Raw genomic sequence first — 18983 nt, forward strand, 5'->3', positions numbered from 1 at the left:
GCATGAATTCACTTGTTTGAAAATTAAAGACACGTAGAATGAAAGTTGGCATTATTCACCAAGTGGAAGCAGATGGCACTTAGTACTGAACAAGAAATGAAAAGTAGTGTTGAAGTGGGATAGATTGGAGGAGCCCTCATAATGAAGACAAGTAGTTTATATCTAATGAGATGAAAAAAATAAAGCCAGAGGACAAATTAAAAAAAAAAATGCACGTGAAACAATCTGCTTGTCAAACTAGGAGAATTATCTTTGTTGCTTCATTGGAACAAGAAAGAGCGAGCAAGATTACCTGTGCTGAGAAAAGACAATTACAGCAGTTGCTATTAAAAAGCTAATGAATTATCTGAGTGTTTTTTTCACTACGTGGTGGGAAAGGAAAAGCTGCATCATAGGGGTGTCATGCAGAAAAAAAATCGGAAATCTACACTGATTGCTGAGCCCTAAACCACTTTAAAAAAAAAAGGACCAGGTTATGGACTTAAGTGGAAAGAGAGTGCTTTGTCCCCAGTGATTTAAGACCAAGTGGAGGAATGTGATGAGTGTGATGTGTGATGATCTAATGAAGAGAACATAAACTAGGCTGAAAATAATGGTTTATGAGACTATATGAAAAAAGAGAATCAAGATTTTATTTTGGACAAAAGAGTTAAGAATTGTCATCCAACTGCAGACATTCAGAGGGAAGACATCTACAGCTAGGTTCTTCGGCATGTATACCAAATTATAGTATTAATCACAACCAGCTTGAAACATGGATGTTAAAGTCTCCATCTGGACAGAAGAATCTCATCCTAAGTAAGGAAAGACAAATAAACAGGAGACTCATCCACCATTGGATTAAGATAATGGTAACATGTACAGACAAGGAAAAGAAAGGAGGACAAAGCCCTAGAAAATTAATGTGTAAGAAGCAGACCTCTCAAATGATACCTGAGAGGACAAGAGAGAGACAGGAAGAAATCAGGAAAGAACAGCTAATGAAAAAAAGGGAGATCAAAGTTTCAAGAAGAAAGCACTAAAAGTTCATGAGAGATCTGAATGAAAAAAGGTGTTAACGAAAGCTGGCCATTTGGTGACTTTGGCAATTACAGGGAAACAGTTGGGAATAACAGACAGGCTCAAATTAGAAGAACAAAACCACAGACAGGTTGGAAACAGGTATAGGACAGCATAAGAAAGAAACTCCAGCCCATGAGTGCACTGACTGCTCAGTGCAAGAGAGAAAGGTGATGGGGTGGGAAGTGAAAATGTATGTTGTGTTCAGGGACAGTTTTGTTGAGAGGCACAGAAACAAGTTTGTGATGAAAAGGCAGGCACTTTAACAGAGTAACAAGTTAGTAAAAAAAAAAAAAGGGAGGTGAGACACAGGAGCATGAGACAGCCTCCAAGGGAAGTGCAGAGCTTAAAGAGCTGACTGAAAATACTTCAGTTTGAGACAAGGAAGAAAGAAAGTAATTGAAGGAAGACAAAAATTATATTTTATTTCATCTGTTCTCTAAGGGGAGACACTGGTGAGATCTTGTCAAAAAAACCAAACAGGAACAGAGAAATTGTTACGGAAATTATTCAAAGGTGGAGAAAATGCAGCTGGTAATGCATGCTTTGTACTACATTATGCTGGAGTTGCTGAGGTTTCCTATGTGAGAAGGGTGGCATAACATTTGTTATGGAAGAAGTCAGCTGGGTCACAGGGATATCCTCTAGAAATGGTCTTCAGAGCAGTCATAAGAACAGAGGAAGCAGATGTTTGAACTCAGCCAGGCCTGAGGTTGGCAAAGTGACGCCTGCAATAGGAGCCAGGGAAAAAAGGTGGAGTGGTATTAAGATAATTAACAACCACATTCTCAGGGGCAGGGAGGGGATGAAGTCATAAACTGTTAGTCTGAAACTCAAAGGAAGATGTAGGGATAAAGTGAGAGGAGATGGGCCACATGATGGTTGACAATAATGTATTTGGAAACAGATGTAGTAACCCCTATCTTGATTTAATCAGTTGATCCAGTCTTGCAAATTGACTGTTTCAGGTACAAGAAACTTGACTACCTGACAAATGATGATGCAAAAAATCAGGTGGGTCTTAACATGGACATTACACTGGCCAAACAGGGATGTGGAAGTCTGCAAAGCAAGGAAGATAAGACCCCTCAGAAACTGAAATCCAAGAAGCTGACTAATGACAAGACACCAGATAGCCTGAGAACAAGACAAAGGTGAGAAAATTGAGTGCAGTGTTGTTCAAAGACTAGGAAGAGGAATGGGGGATTTGGAAATGGCAAGGCTAGAAAAGCTCCAACTTGCTCTTTTAATTACAACATGATGCAGAGAAGCATTTGGGCCGCAGGATCTTAAGAAGAAACAAGATAGCAGAGGACAGTACACTTCTCTTCCTTCCACATACTTCTCCTACACTAGTGGCAGACTGGTAGGGAGGAACTGCCTTTTCTGTTTCATTCGTGGTCCTCTGTCCATTCTTTTTATTTCATAACTTCTTCTGAAAAGGATGGCACAAAAGCCCACCTTATTTCATTGCATGTCTGAAATGTACCCGAGAACTTTGCTGCTGCATGAGTTGGGACTTTCTGGGGATCCTGAGAACCTGGTCCTTCTGGCTCAAAGAGCACAGACATCAAGGCTGAAGGAACATGGTTAATTAAACATCTGCACTCCCATAAAATAAGGGATAGAAAGGGGCACCTAGATGTTAGCCAGGTGATTTACTGATCAAGCTCTGAATCTGTGAAGGGATTTGACTACATTAGCTGCTCCATCCTGACGTAAACCAGGAAGGTGGTAGTGGTGCTGCTACAGCAGTGGCCACTGGTGGTACAAATCTTCAGCAGTGTTGGGTGATGTATAATTGGCACTATTGTGAGGACCTTGGTGACATTCATATTGTGACTACAGGCTCACAACAATCAGGCTTTGTGCTACAAGCAAAGGAAAACAACAGTTTTTCTGTAAATATTATTTTTGCATTCTGTAGTTTAAATATTTATGTCTCAAGTAAAAGTCAATAAAATATTAAATACATAAACCTGCACGTACCATATGATTATCTGAGAAAGGAGAGGCATTTATCAATGGCTTATGCAACAGATACTGAACCTACAGTTTAAAGCAGTGTCAGACACCACTGAACATGCCTTTATGTATCAGGCCTCTGTCACATACTTATCAGATCCACTCCCTTCTATTCTGTATGTGTACTCCAAAAAACCCCCAACAAACCACAAACATAAAAAACAACCACCCAAAACCCAACAGCTGCAATTCCATGTTTACTTACCTCACATCACACAACTCATAGTATATGTTTCTGCTCTCATCCTTGATGTAAATGGCCACACTGGGTGATTCCAGCATTTTCATTGTCAGCTGCTGGGGAAAGGCACTTACAAAAAGGGCACGAATTGTGTCTGTGCTTGTGATTTCATTTGGCATCCTCAACTGCTTTGTTTCATCTCCATACTGAAGATATAAAACACCTACAAGAAAAATAAAATAGTAAGTTACATATTCTTCAGTGCACATTAATGATCTGGGCTTCAAATTCTATGTGGAACACAGACCAAACCCATGAGACAACAAAAATCACATCCCTCCTTACTTGTAAAGCACATATAATATTTTCCCTTTCAACACACTATTGGAACAGATTATAGAACGGGGGTATGATTACATAAATATGCTTGCCCCAGTCTGGCAGTTTGCTGAGAAGCCTACTACTGTTCTTCAGTTTGATAAATCAGAAATTTACCTTAAGAAGGCTAATGAAACATCCAAAACACGCTAAGTCTGCTTTGCAGGGGAAGCTATTGGTAAATTACAAGGTACTTTGTTTTAAAGCAGCTGAGGAAGAACTTTATCCTTTTATAGCTCCTTAAACATAAATTTTGTATTTTAGCTGCATAGTTACTCAACAAACCCTCAAAAAACAGATTTTCGTTTTAGCACTAGGAATTTTATATTTGCAATTCAATCTGCTGGCATTATATAGTATAAAGCCTCAGGTGAAACCCCTAGCAAGAGTAAAACTGGGATCTCACACATAAACAAGAGCAATTTGGGATCCTTTCAGTTTCACAGCACTGTTGTCATCCCTAGCGCTCTGGGAGGAACGTGAGAAATCTTAGATACTGAATTGCAAAACAGGCACATTCTTATTCCCTAAAGACAAAAAGACCACCATTCTTATATAGTTAACTCTCAGTTTTCAGGGAATGGGAGGCTGTGAGATGTGCAATAATGGAAAAAGCCATGAATAATACAGACCAGGGACTCAGTGAAGTGTGTGGTCTCACCAATGCTGAGCAGAGGGGAAGGATCGCCACCTGCCAGCAATACTTTGTCCAGTGCAGCCCAGGATACCATTCAGCTTGGGGTCCACTGGGACATCCAGATCCTTTTCTGCCAAGCTGCTTTACAGCTTGGTGACCACCAAGATATACTGGTGCATCTACTTTGCACACATTTAGCTGTTCAGAATGAGACAGAGGGAAAAATGTAGAAAAGACAGTAAAAATACCACTACCACTGAAGCTTCCAACAACTGTCTGAGAGGCACTGACACAGCTAAATGCTTTGTAAATGGCTCAAAAGCTATCTGTCCACTACAGAGTATTTGGAAAAGGAAAACAATATCAGATCTGCTCAAGAATTAATGATTACAGAAACATCTACACTGAATTCACTGCAGCTCATGGAGATACACAATGAAAGCAGTTTTACATCACCCAGTTTGGATATTGCTAGTGACACAGGGCAGAAGGACAGTATTAAGGCTGCTAAAAGTCTTCACTACATTTTCAAGCAGACCTGGGGTCTGAGTAGATTCTGTGCAGCCATGGCTTCACATCAACCAGTAACCAACAGAGGTAGGCTAAAAGTAGGCAGTGTATGTTAGACAAACTGAATTTACCAGAGTAACTGCAGTGTATGTTTTTCTCCTGTGGCCAGTACAAGTAGTTGGGAACACAAGGTTCTCACTGCAGTTACCATCAGTCATCATAAAATCTCAGCAAATCACAAAACTTAGATGGTAACTCAGCTTCTCACTTGAAAGTCATCAGCAATGAGGTGCTCAGTTTACAGTGGTGAGATACAAGCTCTGAGTAAAACCAATGGGAAAACCTAAGGTTCTAGAACACAAAGGCATGTATTGAAAAGAAGAGAAGGCATTTTAATCTGAGGCATCTTTCCCCTTATTTTTGTTCCTCTTGTCTGTAATTACTACAGAGGAATGAACACATATACAGTCAGATGTTCCTACAAACAGAGGGTAGATAATTATACTTATACTTAGAGAAGATGCTAACTTTTCTGAATTCTAAATAGACTACTCAACATTACCTAACCATTATTTAATATTAAGCTGCTTTCATGGAACAGAGCTGTTAACAAATTTTTCCTACTATTATCAAGAGCTGATGCTTTTTCTTTCATTAAGAAAGATTAAATTAAAAGAAATTAAGATTGTAATCAGATCCTTTATAAATCCTAATACAAACTTCCATTTTCCTCTGGAAATGTTTTTTTGAAAATGAGTAGTTTTCTATCAAAGACTGAGGAGAACTTTCCTAATAATTTTATTTTTAATGAGTTGCAAACTTTTTCCTTTCTTACATAGATTTGAGACAATTTATTCCTTTATGTTCTTCTGAGAAAAAAATGGCTTTTTAGTGCTCAAACATTCTATCCAGCTAAACTGTCTTCAGTATTCTGAAACTAACTATATTTGTAAAAAAAAATCTAAGTACACATGTTTGTAATAATTACATTTACTTTACTGCTCGAAGATGTGCAAAAAATTCACTTTTTCTGGTAGCTTTCAGTTCTTAGGAAGAACATACGGAACTTTCTATAATTTTGGCTTTTGAAACCTGGATTAAATTGCAAAAAAAGATTTTTTGGCTTAAAATCCAGACTTTGCATATCAGTTCTGCAGTTTTGCGTGACTCTTCTCTCTGCAGTTTAAAAGTTAGTGCAGAAAGCAGAAAATGCTGGTTTTGCACTTCAGGCCACTAAAAATTTGCTGAATATTAAGCTACTGAAACCATTAACATAAAATAAATGGTAGAGTTGAAAAATCTTCCTTATACAGAAATCTAACTCATTTCAGAACAGTCTTGACTCTCCCTGTCTTCCGATACTCCCACAAAATATTGATCCAAAATAAAGTTACATATGTCTTCTGGTCTTGCATTTTCAAAGCAAATATGCATGTTATCCAAAAAGATCATGCCTTAAAATAGACAGCCTTAACATAAAACTCAGAGAAATGTTTTGTCACAATCTCATTGTACGGGGAAAAGACATTTTCAAAGGCACAATAAATGATTTTTTCTTTACTTTCCCTTAAATCATCTGCCCTTAAAAAAACCTACTGCCTTTCCTCTTGAGTTGTCTGATCTGTATCATGATATAGCAATGCTTTAGGGCATAGCCTACTTGACAAAACTAACTGCTCACTTCTAAAAATCCCATTTCAGCATGACAGAATAGAGAGACTATAAATCCATTTCTTTAAGCCATTGATGTTACTTTTCTCCCACACACTGCTCAGCTGAATCGCTGAACACCGGCAATACCTAAAGGCCCAACTTCATGGAAGCTGCTGGAGCTCTGAAGTTTGTTTTAGCTTCAGTTTAAAATTTACTCCCATGGAGAATTAAAGCAAGAAGTAATAGAATATAACTCAGGCATGGCTTTTGCCAGGGCACAGCACATATGCCAGCAAAGGTGCTGGAAAGAAAGTTAAATGCAATGGATGTTAATGTCTCCAGGTACCCTGATGCCCCTTCTTGCACTCATGCTTCTGTTACAATGGATTTACCTGAAACATGAAGATTGTGCCAAGTTTTCTAAAACAACCCAAATACTGAGAAATGCTCTGCTACTTCAGGAATAAAGGCATGAAAATCAACATGCATGAGAAAACTACCCCATGCAGCTGCTTCAAAGGTGCAAGTCAGACAACACCATGACTGTCACTCCTGGGTGGTGGTATACTTCCCAAATACTGCTAGCTTCCCTGCAGCTGCAAGGCAAACTGTGATGTTCAGCCATCCCCTTTGTCATGCTGGTGTACTTAGTTTCAGAGATACTCCTGGAATTTCTGATTGTTCTTCACCCTATGGCCAACAGGCCACAGCATTAAACACCCGCAAGAGCAGAAAACATTTATGTGCAAGCCAGGCCTCAGAAACTCTTTACAAATTGCTTCACAACTTTCCTGTCAGCAGAAAGGTATGTTTTATAGTAGGGGAAATTAAACACCCAAGAGGTGAAAGGACTCATTCAAAAAAAAGTTTACAAGCATAAAACTCAGATCTGATGATGATCATGCGAACACATCACATGATCACCCTTTCCACCCCTGCATACAGAGCTCTTTTAAAGTCAAAAGACTTTCTGCTTCCCCCTTTACCAATGGGTCAGTGACAGAAAGCCTTGTAAAATATTTCATCATTTCTTTCAGGGACAGTGTACATGAAATGCAACTCAGTGCAATGAAGAATCCACTGTCAGCCTGATTTACATAGGCTGTGCCTCTTGCACACACTGAGCCCACCAGTGCTGGGCTTAGAGGCTGCAGCTCATGCAGACCCACTAGATGCATGGCAAGACACGACTGCTGGGCTGTAAAACCTACTTGGCAGCTGAGGACATGCCCACACAGCATAATGGTGAACCATACTGAACTTGTGGGAGGTAGGCTGGCTTTAGAGCCAGGAGCTACATAACCAAAATGGCTCAGTATTTGCCCATGCCAGCAAGATCATCACTCCCTAGTTGTAACTGGCAAAGGTTTACTCCTTATGGCAAAAGCTACTGTTGTGCAGGCAGCATGATACCACCCAGCTCACACCTCTCAACACCTCTATTTAATATGCAGTGCTGACCTAACCCTGACTAAGCACCACGTTATTGTGGTTATATTGCTAACAATGACCTCAGTGTTGGGCAGCTTAGTTGCTTAGGAGAGCTTTAATCACAACTCACTTTTGCTTACAGAACAGGAATCATCCTTACAAACTGATTAATTAGAAGATTAAAACGTGAAGGCAACAGCAAATCAGATCAATTAGCAATGAAAACTGTATTCTAAGGTGAAGAAATATAGAGAATATGGTGAGGAAAAGCAGTGAGAACTGTCAGAAATCAGCCTGGGCTATATTTTGAAAATTGAATTAAATAACAATGCTGAGTTAAGAGTTTGGTAAAATTGGTATTAGATTTGTTCCACTCTTTACCTAACCATCAGTTATTCATATCTGAGATGATGGACAACCTTTGTCTTTTCATGCTGGTTTAGCTTGATCTTCCACTTTGTATCCATTGAGTCACCAGCTCTGTCTGCACTTTCCCTCCAAGTGAAGTCACCAGCAATGTCAACAAGGAAAAGCAAGAAAATCCACCCTTGTTTCTTCTTCCCACTTATGAAAAATCATTAGTTATGTCTCACATCAAATTTACCTGAAGATAACTTTAAAAATCTTGATGATAGCTATTTTTGTTGGTACCCCACAGGACAACTCAGGGGGGTTCACAATAAAAACTGCTAAGCATTTCCTCAAAATCCAGTTCACCATTTACATTTTTAAAAATGAAAATATCAAGCTCCTTCCAATGTTTCTTTCATTTCTTTTCAATGTGATTTATAAGACTGTGAGGTTAGCATAGGATATATTTTTCTCCTCCTCCCAGACTCCACATGAACAGACACAATACTTTGTTGGTCTCCTTATCACCAAATTCTGCAAAAGTTATGCAGACACAAGTTTATTACAGTAACAACTTTTACAGTGTGGAAGAAATTCCTCAATATGTAGTTCTTATTTTCCACATCCTCAAGACCTGACTCTCCCATTTCACCACACACATTTTAGTCTGATGTCATGGCCATGATCCTTGTGGTATTTCTAGCCTGAAGCTGTTTTATTAGCTATCATTAGCTACTCCCTGCTCATAATCTGTTCTCCACACTAAGAAAATGTCTGTAAGTATCCTTAGCTGTCTTCAAGTACTAAGAAAGTCTAAAAGAAGATATTTTAATAAAATAAAAACAATTACTTATTTCATATAATCTTTTTCTGGAATAGATTGAAGAGTTTTGCTCAAGATATTAAACTGATAATGATTAAAATAAAACCAGAAATTGTTTAATTTAGTACTGCTTCTTACTGCAGTTTCATCCTTTTTTGCTTTTTACAGTGATTTTCTGTAATTCTGCAATAGGTTTGTTATCTAATGGAAAATCACATAGAAAGTTCAGTAGTTACACAAAACTTCTACCAAAGTGTTGCAAGACATGAAGATTTTTAACTTTCACTCAAATACTAGCACTTTTTTACATATTCATTCAGCTCGCTAAGAAGAAAAAGAAATCAAACCAAAATGAAAATGGACCACTTTTTTACCTAAAGAAAAACTGGTATTTGTCCTATCTGATTACAGATAAAACCTATGATGTAGCCTATTGCCAAAAGACAACTTTGTCTGTATACCTATGTCAGCAAGTCCATCATGTGCACACAGCTACTTCTAGCATTTAGAAAGTCTGAGGGAACATTACAGCTTAACCCAGTCCTCCCAGTGGAAAAAAATGTTCTGGCAGGATGACTTTTGGACCATAACTGCATCTATACCTTTGCTTTTGCCAGAACAGCTCAGCTGACCAGCAAGATGACTTTTGCATATTCCTAACTGACAAAAGAATGTCAGTTAACTTAGAAGAACATAAAAATTCTATGGTATTCATTACAATGACAAAATATAAACATTAAATGACAACTGAGCAGCACAGAGATGAACTGGAAATTTCATGTGTACCAGAGCTATTTTTCATCGGGCCCATAGCCTCTGCCATGCTGCATTTACTCCAGTCACCAAGTCAATATAGTAAAATCAGAATACCACACAGGAACAGGCTCAGGCCATACCTGCTCAGGTTCTTGCAGCTGCACTGTTTTTGTTCACCAGAAGCTGAGCCCATGACCTTTGAAAAAGCCAGTAAGCTGTGTCCAGCCAGCTCCCACCCAAAGGCACTAGGTTGACTAGTAAAATTTCAGAGGATGTGTCTACCAAAGACACATAAGCAAGTATTTTACATAGGGGCATTTTTGTTAGTAATTTTTAAAGGTGCAATAGCAAAACACGACAAAAAACCATCACTTAAATTTCTTGGAATATGTATTCTTCTTCTTGAATACACACAAAAAGGGAGAGAGAGATTCTACCCAATTCTATTTTCTCTTCCTATATAAATCAACTGTCTCAAACACACATTACTTGAGAGGTGACTATTTTTAAAAACGCTGGTTTTATACTAAACCATGTAGAAATTCTGTGTTCAAGGGCAGAATATCACCATTGTAACACTCCATAGCTATGGAGCATTAAAGTCACATAGGCCATGGATGACTTTCTAGTTTTGCTCCATATATCAAACCGTCTGTAGTGACTGCAGAAATTCTCTTCAATACTTCTAGAGTTCACTACTGTCTGTACCAAGTTTAGGGGCTGAGCCATCATCATACAAGGGTAGAGCTCCTTACAACATCACACCAGAAATCCACCTAACAGGAAATATGATTTTTTGTTTACTTATTAAGGCCTACATTAAACAGGATCTTAGATGCCTGACCTGAGTTAGCATGGGTAAGGAGAAGAATGCCAAGAGGCCATTTGCTGGGCTCATTCCAGTTTGTCATTATCTCTTTCCTATTGGGGAGCAAAATCTGGACATAATGCTCCAGGTACAACCTCAGAAATGCTGAGGGGAATAATAACTTCCCGTGACTTGCAGGCTATATTTTTCCTAAAGCCAGCTATGAAGTTTTCACTGCTACAAGGACATGCTGCTAACACAGTCACCTTGTTGTCAGGCCCTAAGTCCTCTCTGTGAAGCTGCTCTCAAGCAAATTTGTCCCTGCCCATGTTGTCACACAGCGCTACTCTGACAGACACCATTCATCTCCGTGGACCTTTATCAAGTTCCTGCTAGCACACTCCTTTGCCTCTCCAGGGCCCTTGCGAGAGGCCAGCTGACCTTTCAACATATTGAAAGCACTCCCAAACTTAATGACAGACTTGACCTTTCTGATGCTCCATTCCATTCCAGCATCTTGGTTGCTGATATGAAAAATTACTGACCCCAGAGTCCACCCCCTGAATAAGGCCACTGAAGCCACCAAGCTGCCAGTTAGACTTTAAAGCTTTAAGGCCTACTCACCTTGAAAGCCACCCATATGTCCCCGAACCATGTGCCTACGATGAGGCTATGCAAGGCCTGTTAAAACCAAGATAAACAACATCCACTGTTCTGCCCTCATACCCACAAGAGAGCCTATTGAAAACAGAAGGTAACTGGGTAGAAGCAATTGTATCTAGTGCCTCTCTTTTATGAAACAACTGAGTAGTTAAAAACATATCCAGAAGGGCTCGCATATTAAGAGTCGTGCAGCCTGTTGCCCCTCGTGTCCCAGGAGAAAATCTTAATCACCAGGGTATCAATAAGACTCTGATGCAGTGACTATCTTCTTACCCTATTAAAACAGGGCTCTCTACAGCCAAAAGTGCAAAAGAGAGCTAGAGACACCAAGAGACACAGAATCACAGAACTGTGACTTTTCAAAAGGACCTCTAAGATCATCGCGCCCAACTATCAACATCCCCCCACTCCCCGATTAAATATATATATATCAATATCTGTATTACCCACTAGAGTATGCCTCATCTACATATTTTTTTAATACCTCCAGGGATGGTGATTCCACCACCTCCCTAGGCAGCCCATTCCAATGCCCAACTACCCTCTCAGTAAAGAAATTCTTCCTCAAATCCAGTCTAAACCTCCCCTGGTGTGACTTCAGGCCATTTCCTCTAGTCCTATCATTGTTCACTCAAGAGAAGAGGACAGCACCCACCTACTTACAACCTCCTTTCAGGTAATTATAGAGAGGAATAAGGTCTTCACTCAGCGTCCTCTTCTCCAAACAGAACATTCTCAATTCCCCCAACCTCTCCTCACAGGACTTGTTCTCCAGCTTGTTTGCCCTTCTCTGAGACACCCTTTATAATATCACAGAGATGACAACATTTGAGAACAGAACCTGAACTCAGGCCCAGCATAGTAACTATGCATTAGAATCACTACCTAAATATATAAACAGTACTGGGAACAATGACTAAATCCAAGAGCTGTCCTCATTCAGAGACTTGCTGTCAGCACTGGCAGCAAATCCTAAATAGACTGTGCTGAGGGACAGGCTAATACTACATTTCTCTGGCCAGAATCTTGCACTACTTTCAATGCATGGAATTGCAATAGACTTTTTTCTTTGCATGCCCATGTGTAAACAGAAGGGTCTGGTGTTTGTGTGACACTGTATGAGAGGTAGACTTACAAATTTTTACCTAACGTGAAAATTAGATCAAAATTGTCAAAGTGATAGCTCCTGTGCCAGATATGACCTCTGGGACAGCTCCATCTGGCCTCCTGCCTTTCCCCCAAAGAGTATTTTGGCCTGCACAAGCTATTGCAGCTGCCAGATCTCTCTTCCAGCAGACACCAAATGCTGAAAGACCAAATTGCTGCTGCTAACTCACAATAAGAATCTGTGGTAGAGCAGGACATATATTGCACCTTCTCTGTGGGCATGATTTGTGGTATAGAAGAAAGTCACTGCCACCTTGACATAGATTTATTCATTTTATGAGTTTGGACCCTAATAACTCTACCTCTCCTTTGTCACTTTTCATTCTGTTTTATTCATGTTGATAGGTCCTGCAACAGGAGTACTTTCTCACTATGTATACAGAGAGGTCCCATTTTTACTTTGGTACTACTGCAGTGAAAAATAAGAATACTGCATTCAGAAATATTTAACAGATATAGCAGTAACAGATACAGACTTGCATAGCTGATATTTTTATTTAGTACACTGAACATCTACTCCAATGTCACTGCAATGAGCCCATTGGATCCATGCTGACACAGCCTGTTGCAATGGAGTCAAATTCAGCTCCTGTGTGACACAGCCTCTAAAATACACTGCTTAGCAGCTTTTTAGTGGCAAACAGCATGTGCTTCTGTTGAGACAGTGTGTCCCAAATAAGATTTTGGTTTTTGAAACAATTTTTTTTCCAGGCATTTTCAAATGTTTTTCACATAAGACACCCCCTTGGAGGAAGAAGAATCTGTTAAGTAAACAATAATTGAATGCATGAGAGCCAGCCTGGGAAGATGTGTATTTCACTCTTCTATAAAGCTGTGTTTTACAAATCATGTAGGGACAAAAAATTAAACAGAAAAAAACTACCATATGACAACATGATTGTTTACCTTCTTTTCCTCTTTTGATGCAAAATATTTCAGGCATGAAGGGGGGATTATTTTTCATTCCAAGTTCAAAAAATTCAGCTATCATTTAAAGAAATGTGAAAGGAGGTAAAGTCCAGAAAAGCTGAACAGGAAAACTGCTGTTACCTTAGAATACTATAATTTCTTAGGGTCTGTGTTTCGATTCAGTAATTGGAACTAGTTGTTTTAGGCTGTTTTTTCTACAGACCTGCCAGCCCACACTAATGTATCTGACCATGACAGCAAATATTTACATGACCTTTTTGCATTTTGGCTGCTTTTCATGCACTGTAAAAAGACAAGATAGGGAAAATTTCTTTAAAATGACTGAATACATTAAAGTTATACTCAGCCTTAACTTGAAATACAGTTCCCAGGGAATTCCTCTCCCATGAATTAAACTGAAGATCCTGCTGATTTCATTAGGCTCGAATCATGCCCTGAGGACTTTGAGAGGGCAGTACCACTGCTAACAAATCACAGGCTTCTCTTACAAAATCTGTGGCCATTCACACATTTTCTGCCTGACTTAACATGCCCATTTTAATTTCTAGATCATAAATACTAAATAAAAATTAATTGCCAACAATATAATATATAAGTCTACATTTAATGTTAATATTTTTCTGTTTAAATCTTACAGTACCTGGCATGCACACACAAAGAGAATTGTTTCTATCATCAGGTGACAGCAACGAAGTCACTATCCCTCTATCTGCTAAAGTTTCCCTGTGTGCAAAGTGGTAACCATGGCCCTGACTTTCTAACAGGCTCTGAGAAACCTGCAAGAAATGCTACAGAAGATCCAGGTGGTACTATTACAATCAGTAACATAATTTCCATAGAAAATGGCAAGACACTAAAATTTATGCCTGCTAAAATTTGGGGTTGAGGAGTTAACAAATAATATTCAGAAAATTCCATGATGGTTTAAGATTTCCCCCATGCCAATCCTTAAGCATGTGTATAATTTTAGTCTTCCGAGTAATCCCTCCAAAGACAAATGAAATGCAAATGTTGGCAGGATCAGACATCTCTGCAGAGATGGCCCTCTGCATCTGGCCCTTCCCTGCCACATAATTTTAGGCACAGGTTTTCTAGTGAGGAGCCCAGTCATCCTCTGCTCCTTGTTCCTCAGGACTGTGGTGGCTGAGCACCCTGGCTGGCACACCCAGAGAAGGTGCCTGCTGCCCTTGAGCCATGTGGCTTCATCCTCCTCAGTGACCTCTCAAACGCAACTCTTTGTGCATTTTTTGAAATCTCTCCTAATACCAAGTTCTTCCTTAATCCCAACTGCACTGTAGGGAGCACCTACAGCTGTCACTGCAGTCAGAGGCTGTCATCACACCCTTCACTTCAACCTCCCTGACTGTTAAGCCACTGCAGACGATGCCAGCACTCACACTGGCCTCACACAGGATCAGGCCCCCAGTTTGTACAGATTTGCCCCAAGAGAGAAAATATTTGTTAATTCTCATCTCGTTACAGAGACAGCAGAGCAGAGAGAGCAGGGAGGTGCAGCACGGGCACAGCCTGGCTGCTGGTGTAACCTCGCTGGGTGCTTGTCAGGTTCTGCTTCCTCCAGGCAAATTGCAAGGGAAGTTTGCTGAAAGCTTTTGAGCACTTTCCAGGTTTCAGCTGATTCTTGCTCTGACAGTTTTGCTAGATAATTTTTTTCCCACAGTTATCACACTGGAAAAACTCCCAGCTTTCAAATAGATAATTTAAAATACATTTCATTTTCCCTTGCCACAGTGAATTAATTTGTTTTAATATCTCACTTTGTCTCCAGGCTGCAGATTAATGAGACAAGTGCTGATTTCTGATGGACCTCGTAGCCAAGAAAGGCTAAGACCTTCGTTTTGAAAGCTGTGGCTGAAATTTTAAATGGGCCCACAACTGGATTACTGTTTTCTGGGTCTTGTATGACAGAATACCTTGCCCTATTAGATTAGTCCTGACTGACAAAACCATGATGTTGGGGTAGCCAAAATGCATTACCACTATTCCTTCTCCAGGTCCATGTTAATTCAGACCACAATTTAAAACAGACTCATATGTAGTTAATAAAATAGAAACCTACAGGAGAATTAGAGTTTAAAAAAAAAAAAAAAAGTCTTTATTTTTAAAACAATGCCATTTAGATATTAAATGTAAAATTAATAAAAACTCACAAAAGTTGGTAATTTTCCTCACTGAAATTATGATAGATGAGGATCAAAACATAGTTTGCATTTAAATTAGATTAAATTTAAAAAGTGACAGATATGGGAAGGGAGGTCATGATAGTTTGTTTAAAATCATGTGAACAGAAATATTTTCATGACACTTTTAAAATTGAAGCTATAAACAGTTACTAGGTTTTTAAATATAAACGCTCCCTTTGTACTGCCAGAAGTAAACCCATCCTAACAGGGCCATGCTCTGTCAAGATTCTCAAAATTAGAATTTCAGAACATTGCTTATGGTGTACTTAGAATAGTACCAGAAAAGACTGAAAAGGGCATTATTACAAAAGAAATGCATTGAAGTATGATAATCTAATATAGAACTATTTTAGAATAATTTTTACACTACATTTTAAAACAAACTATTTGCTATTAATAGTTCTGGTAACAACCTGGAAACACTGACTGAAGGGTGATGACAATATATTACCTCCTATTTGGCTAGTATAATGATCCTTTAAGCCACACATGTAGCTGTGACCTCTCCTGCAATGCAAGTGGAAAAATACTTATTTTGCTCCAGTTTCCAATCTAAAAACTTTGAACTCAAATGCTTTGTACTCCATCCCCTCCCACATTTTTTCTATTCACAATGGGATAAGCCAAGGTCTGATCACTAGTATAGGAAAGACAGGCTAAGATAGGGTGCTTTACAAGGCCTGAAATCCTGGAAATTAAATCAGATGATACATCTTCATTGGACCATCCCCCATCAGGACCTGGACAACACATTGCAGTACATGCAAAAGGTGCAAAAAATAGGGTTTAAGAGTGGACGACAGTGAGCGTCTGCAGCTCCCATCTTCTCATCTCAGGAAAGTTAGTTTCAAACTGGAAAAAATGCAAAGAAGGGCAACAGTGATAATCAAATGTCTGGGATGCTTTTTGGGCAAGGAATCAGTGATGACCTGAGGGAAATGACAGCCCTACAAAATAAGAGATGGCCCCGGGGGAATCGGATAGCAATCTGATGTTTGCTGTCACTTCCAACACAAGGACAAGGGGGCATGACACTAACTTAGAGAAGATAAGCAAATACTAAACAAAGCAAGAAAAAAGAGAGGGTTGGGAAGTAAACCAACAAAGGTTGCTGCCAAAGTCAAAACTGCACTGTTGTGGATATGAAAAATTTACATGAGTTCAAAGGGAGACTGAACAAATACCTGGAGGAAATATCTCTTGAGGGTTACTATACAAGCAGAAACCATAACCACGAAATCCCTACGCTAAAGATAGCTTGAAGGCGGTAAAGTACTTGGGAAGGCTCACACAGACATATCCTTACTCTGCTCTGACTCTTGCCTAGACTAGTTGCCTATGGTCCCTCTTGAGGACAAAATATTGGGCCAGGTGGACCTTTGGTCTAATCCAGTACAGCCCCTCCTATAACCTAAAGATTTATTTGTAGTGATCTGTAGTGCACTTAAGTCTTTTCCAGAAGACTTCCACAATTTCAGGTGTATACTCTAACAATGAGAAAGCTGTTTCTATCTCACCTTTGGGGCAAGAAAATATTGCACAAAGTACAGTTTCATAACAGGCCATCCTTTTAATGACAACAAAAAGCTTCTTGAAAGCCATTCAACAATTCACAGCTCATATCTGAAACAGAGGTTCAGAGTTGAGATACCCTACGTGCCCTGGGGTAGTTGCTGAGTGCCAGATGAAACCCATGTGGTGAGGATGGACTGCAAGTCACATGGGAACCTGCAAAGGCCCAATTCACTTGATATCACATTGAAGCAAATACATGTTTTCCAGAAAATCTCAAGGTGAAGCAAGCCATACTGAAGATGCCCATGCCAGCAGTGACATACTGTATCCTCTGCAGGTATAGTGAACATACATGTGCCACACACTTGCTCTTAAAACACCTTTGAACCAAAAAGTTTTGTTCAGGTTGGAGTCTTTGAAATTTCTCCCCAAAGGGACAGACACATTTGGTGGCTCAGTGGGCTTTGGGGAAGGTGGCTGTGCTGCTCTGTGAGATGGTATGGGCATGGATCAGCCCCTTGTTCCAAGCTCCACTGCTCTGCCCTTGCCAGCTCTGGGGATGGGTGAGACCACTTCCAGCCTTGTTTCCTTCTCATTTATTGTGTTTTTCAGATATCATAGTGCTCTTGACAGAAACGGTCTTAAATTGTTGAAGAACAAGTAAACCACTGTGACAAGCTTACAAGCATGGTATGACTTACAGCCCAACCTTCAGTTTATGTCACTCTGTATGGTGGGAGATGAGTCTACAGGAAATTAACATTGCAGTTTATTACTTGTGAGTAAAACTTGCCTTCCTCAGCAACCCGCATGCGAGTTAATACTGCCTTCTCACAGCACTTTAACTGCCCTCTGGTGTCTTCCCTCAAAAAAACCAGCTTTTACTTGTACCATCCATCAGTTGAGAGCAGCCTCTAGGATAAAGTCCACATTTATAAAAGGAGCTCTGGTTCACAGCTGGGCTTAATGCAACCCTTAGATATGGAAAGAACTCAGGAAGCACAGTCATCCACCTGTGCTAACATATCACCCATGTTACCAAGCATATGGAAGGGCACTGTCCCAAAGTAAAGGGAATCTCTGTCAGCACATCCATTAAAATCCTCTGCCTGGAAAGCCACAGAAGGCCACGGAAATACCAAAGCTTTTCACTAAGAGCTGAATCTGTCAGGCAATAATATCTCTAGCTTCCTTCCAGCCAGTTCAGTCTTTGAAGAGAGCATCTCTTCAAAGAGATGAACCCTTGTGTCTCCTGTCTGAAAATGAGAGTGAAACCTTGTACTGTGTTCACTGCCACATAGTGTGCAGGCTTGACAAAAAGTGTTTGCAATATATTGGGTTTTAACAGTTATTCAGTATTTCACATCAGAGCCTGCATCTTTCTCCTGGTCTACCATGTTTCCAGCATGCTTTCAGACCTTCTCAAAATAATTTCAGCATTTCCTCAAGCTACACAGTGCATAATACTGAGCTCATTTCCAAAGAACAATCTGACATTAAAAATAATGTGCTACCAAAGTCTTTAGTTTTAAAATCCAAGCTATCTAAAGACTGTTTTAAGTGCACAAAGGCTGCAGAAAGGAGAAGGACTGAAGCAGGATCTTACCCAGTGATCTTTCCTTTGTTTGGTTTGCTGAGCGTACGACAGGAAGGCTTGCTCGGGTGCGGCTGCCCCTTGAAAAGGGGGTTGGAGAATCACCCTCGGACATGGCCTCTAAGGAATCTGCAGATGCTTCAGAGAGGTGTTCTGCCTGGTCACCCAAATTGGACTGTGGGCTCTGAGACAGCTTTGGGCTTCGAGTCTGCAAAACAGAGCATTTCATTATTGGCCTACTGAAACTGGAATATAAAGGAGAAAAACAAAAAGAAGGAAGAAGTCCAAAAGTCCAAACTTC

At 39.8% G+C, this 18983-nt stretch overlaps 1 protein-coding gene across 8 annotated transcripts in view; it reads right to left on the bottom strand.

The window, feature by feature from the left end:
- The window catches only part of KIAA1217 (KIAA1217 ortholog), a 339766-nt gene that overhangs the window by 76300 nt on the left and 244483 nt on the right, over nucleotides 1–18983 (bottom strand). For all 8 annotated transcript variants that reach the window (XM_030445014.1, XM_030445023.1, XM_030445015.1 and 5 more), the window contains 2 exons: nucleotides 18695–18890; nucleotides 3290–3488 (listed from right to left, as the gene is read on the bottom strand). In XM_030445014.1, the coding sequence (XP_030300874.1) occupies nucleotides 3290–3488; nucleotides 18695–18890 (395 nt within the window). The remainder of the gene's footprint in view (nucleotides 1–3289; nucleotides 3489–18694; nucleotides 18891–18983) is intronic.

The sequence above is a fragment of the Calypte anna genome, chromosome 2 (genome assembly GCF_003957555.1).
Source record: "Calypte anna isolate BGI_N300 chromosome 2, bCalAnn1_v1.p, whole genome shotgun sequence".
In the NCBI taxonomy this organism is placed as follows: domain Eukaryota; kingdom Metazoa; phylum Chordata; class Aves; order Apodiformes; family Trochilidae; genus Calypte; species Calypte anna.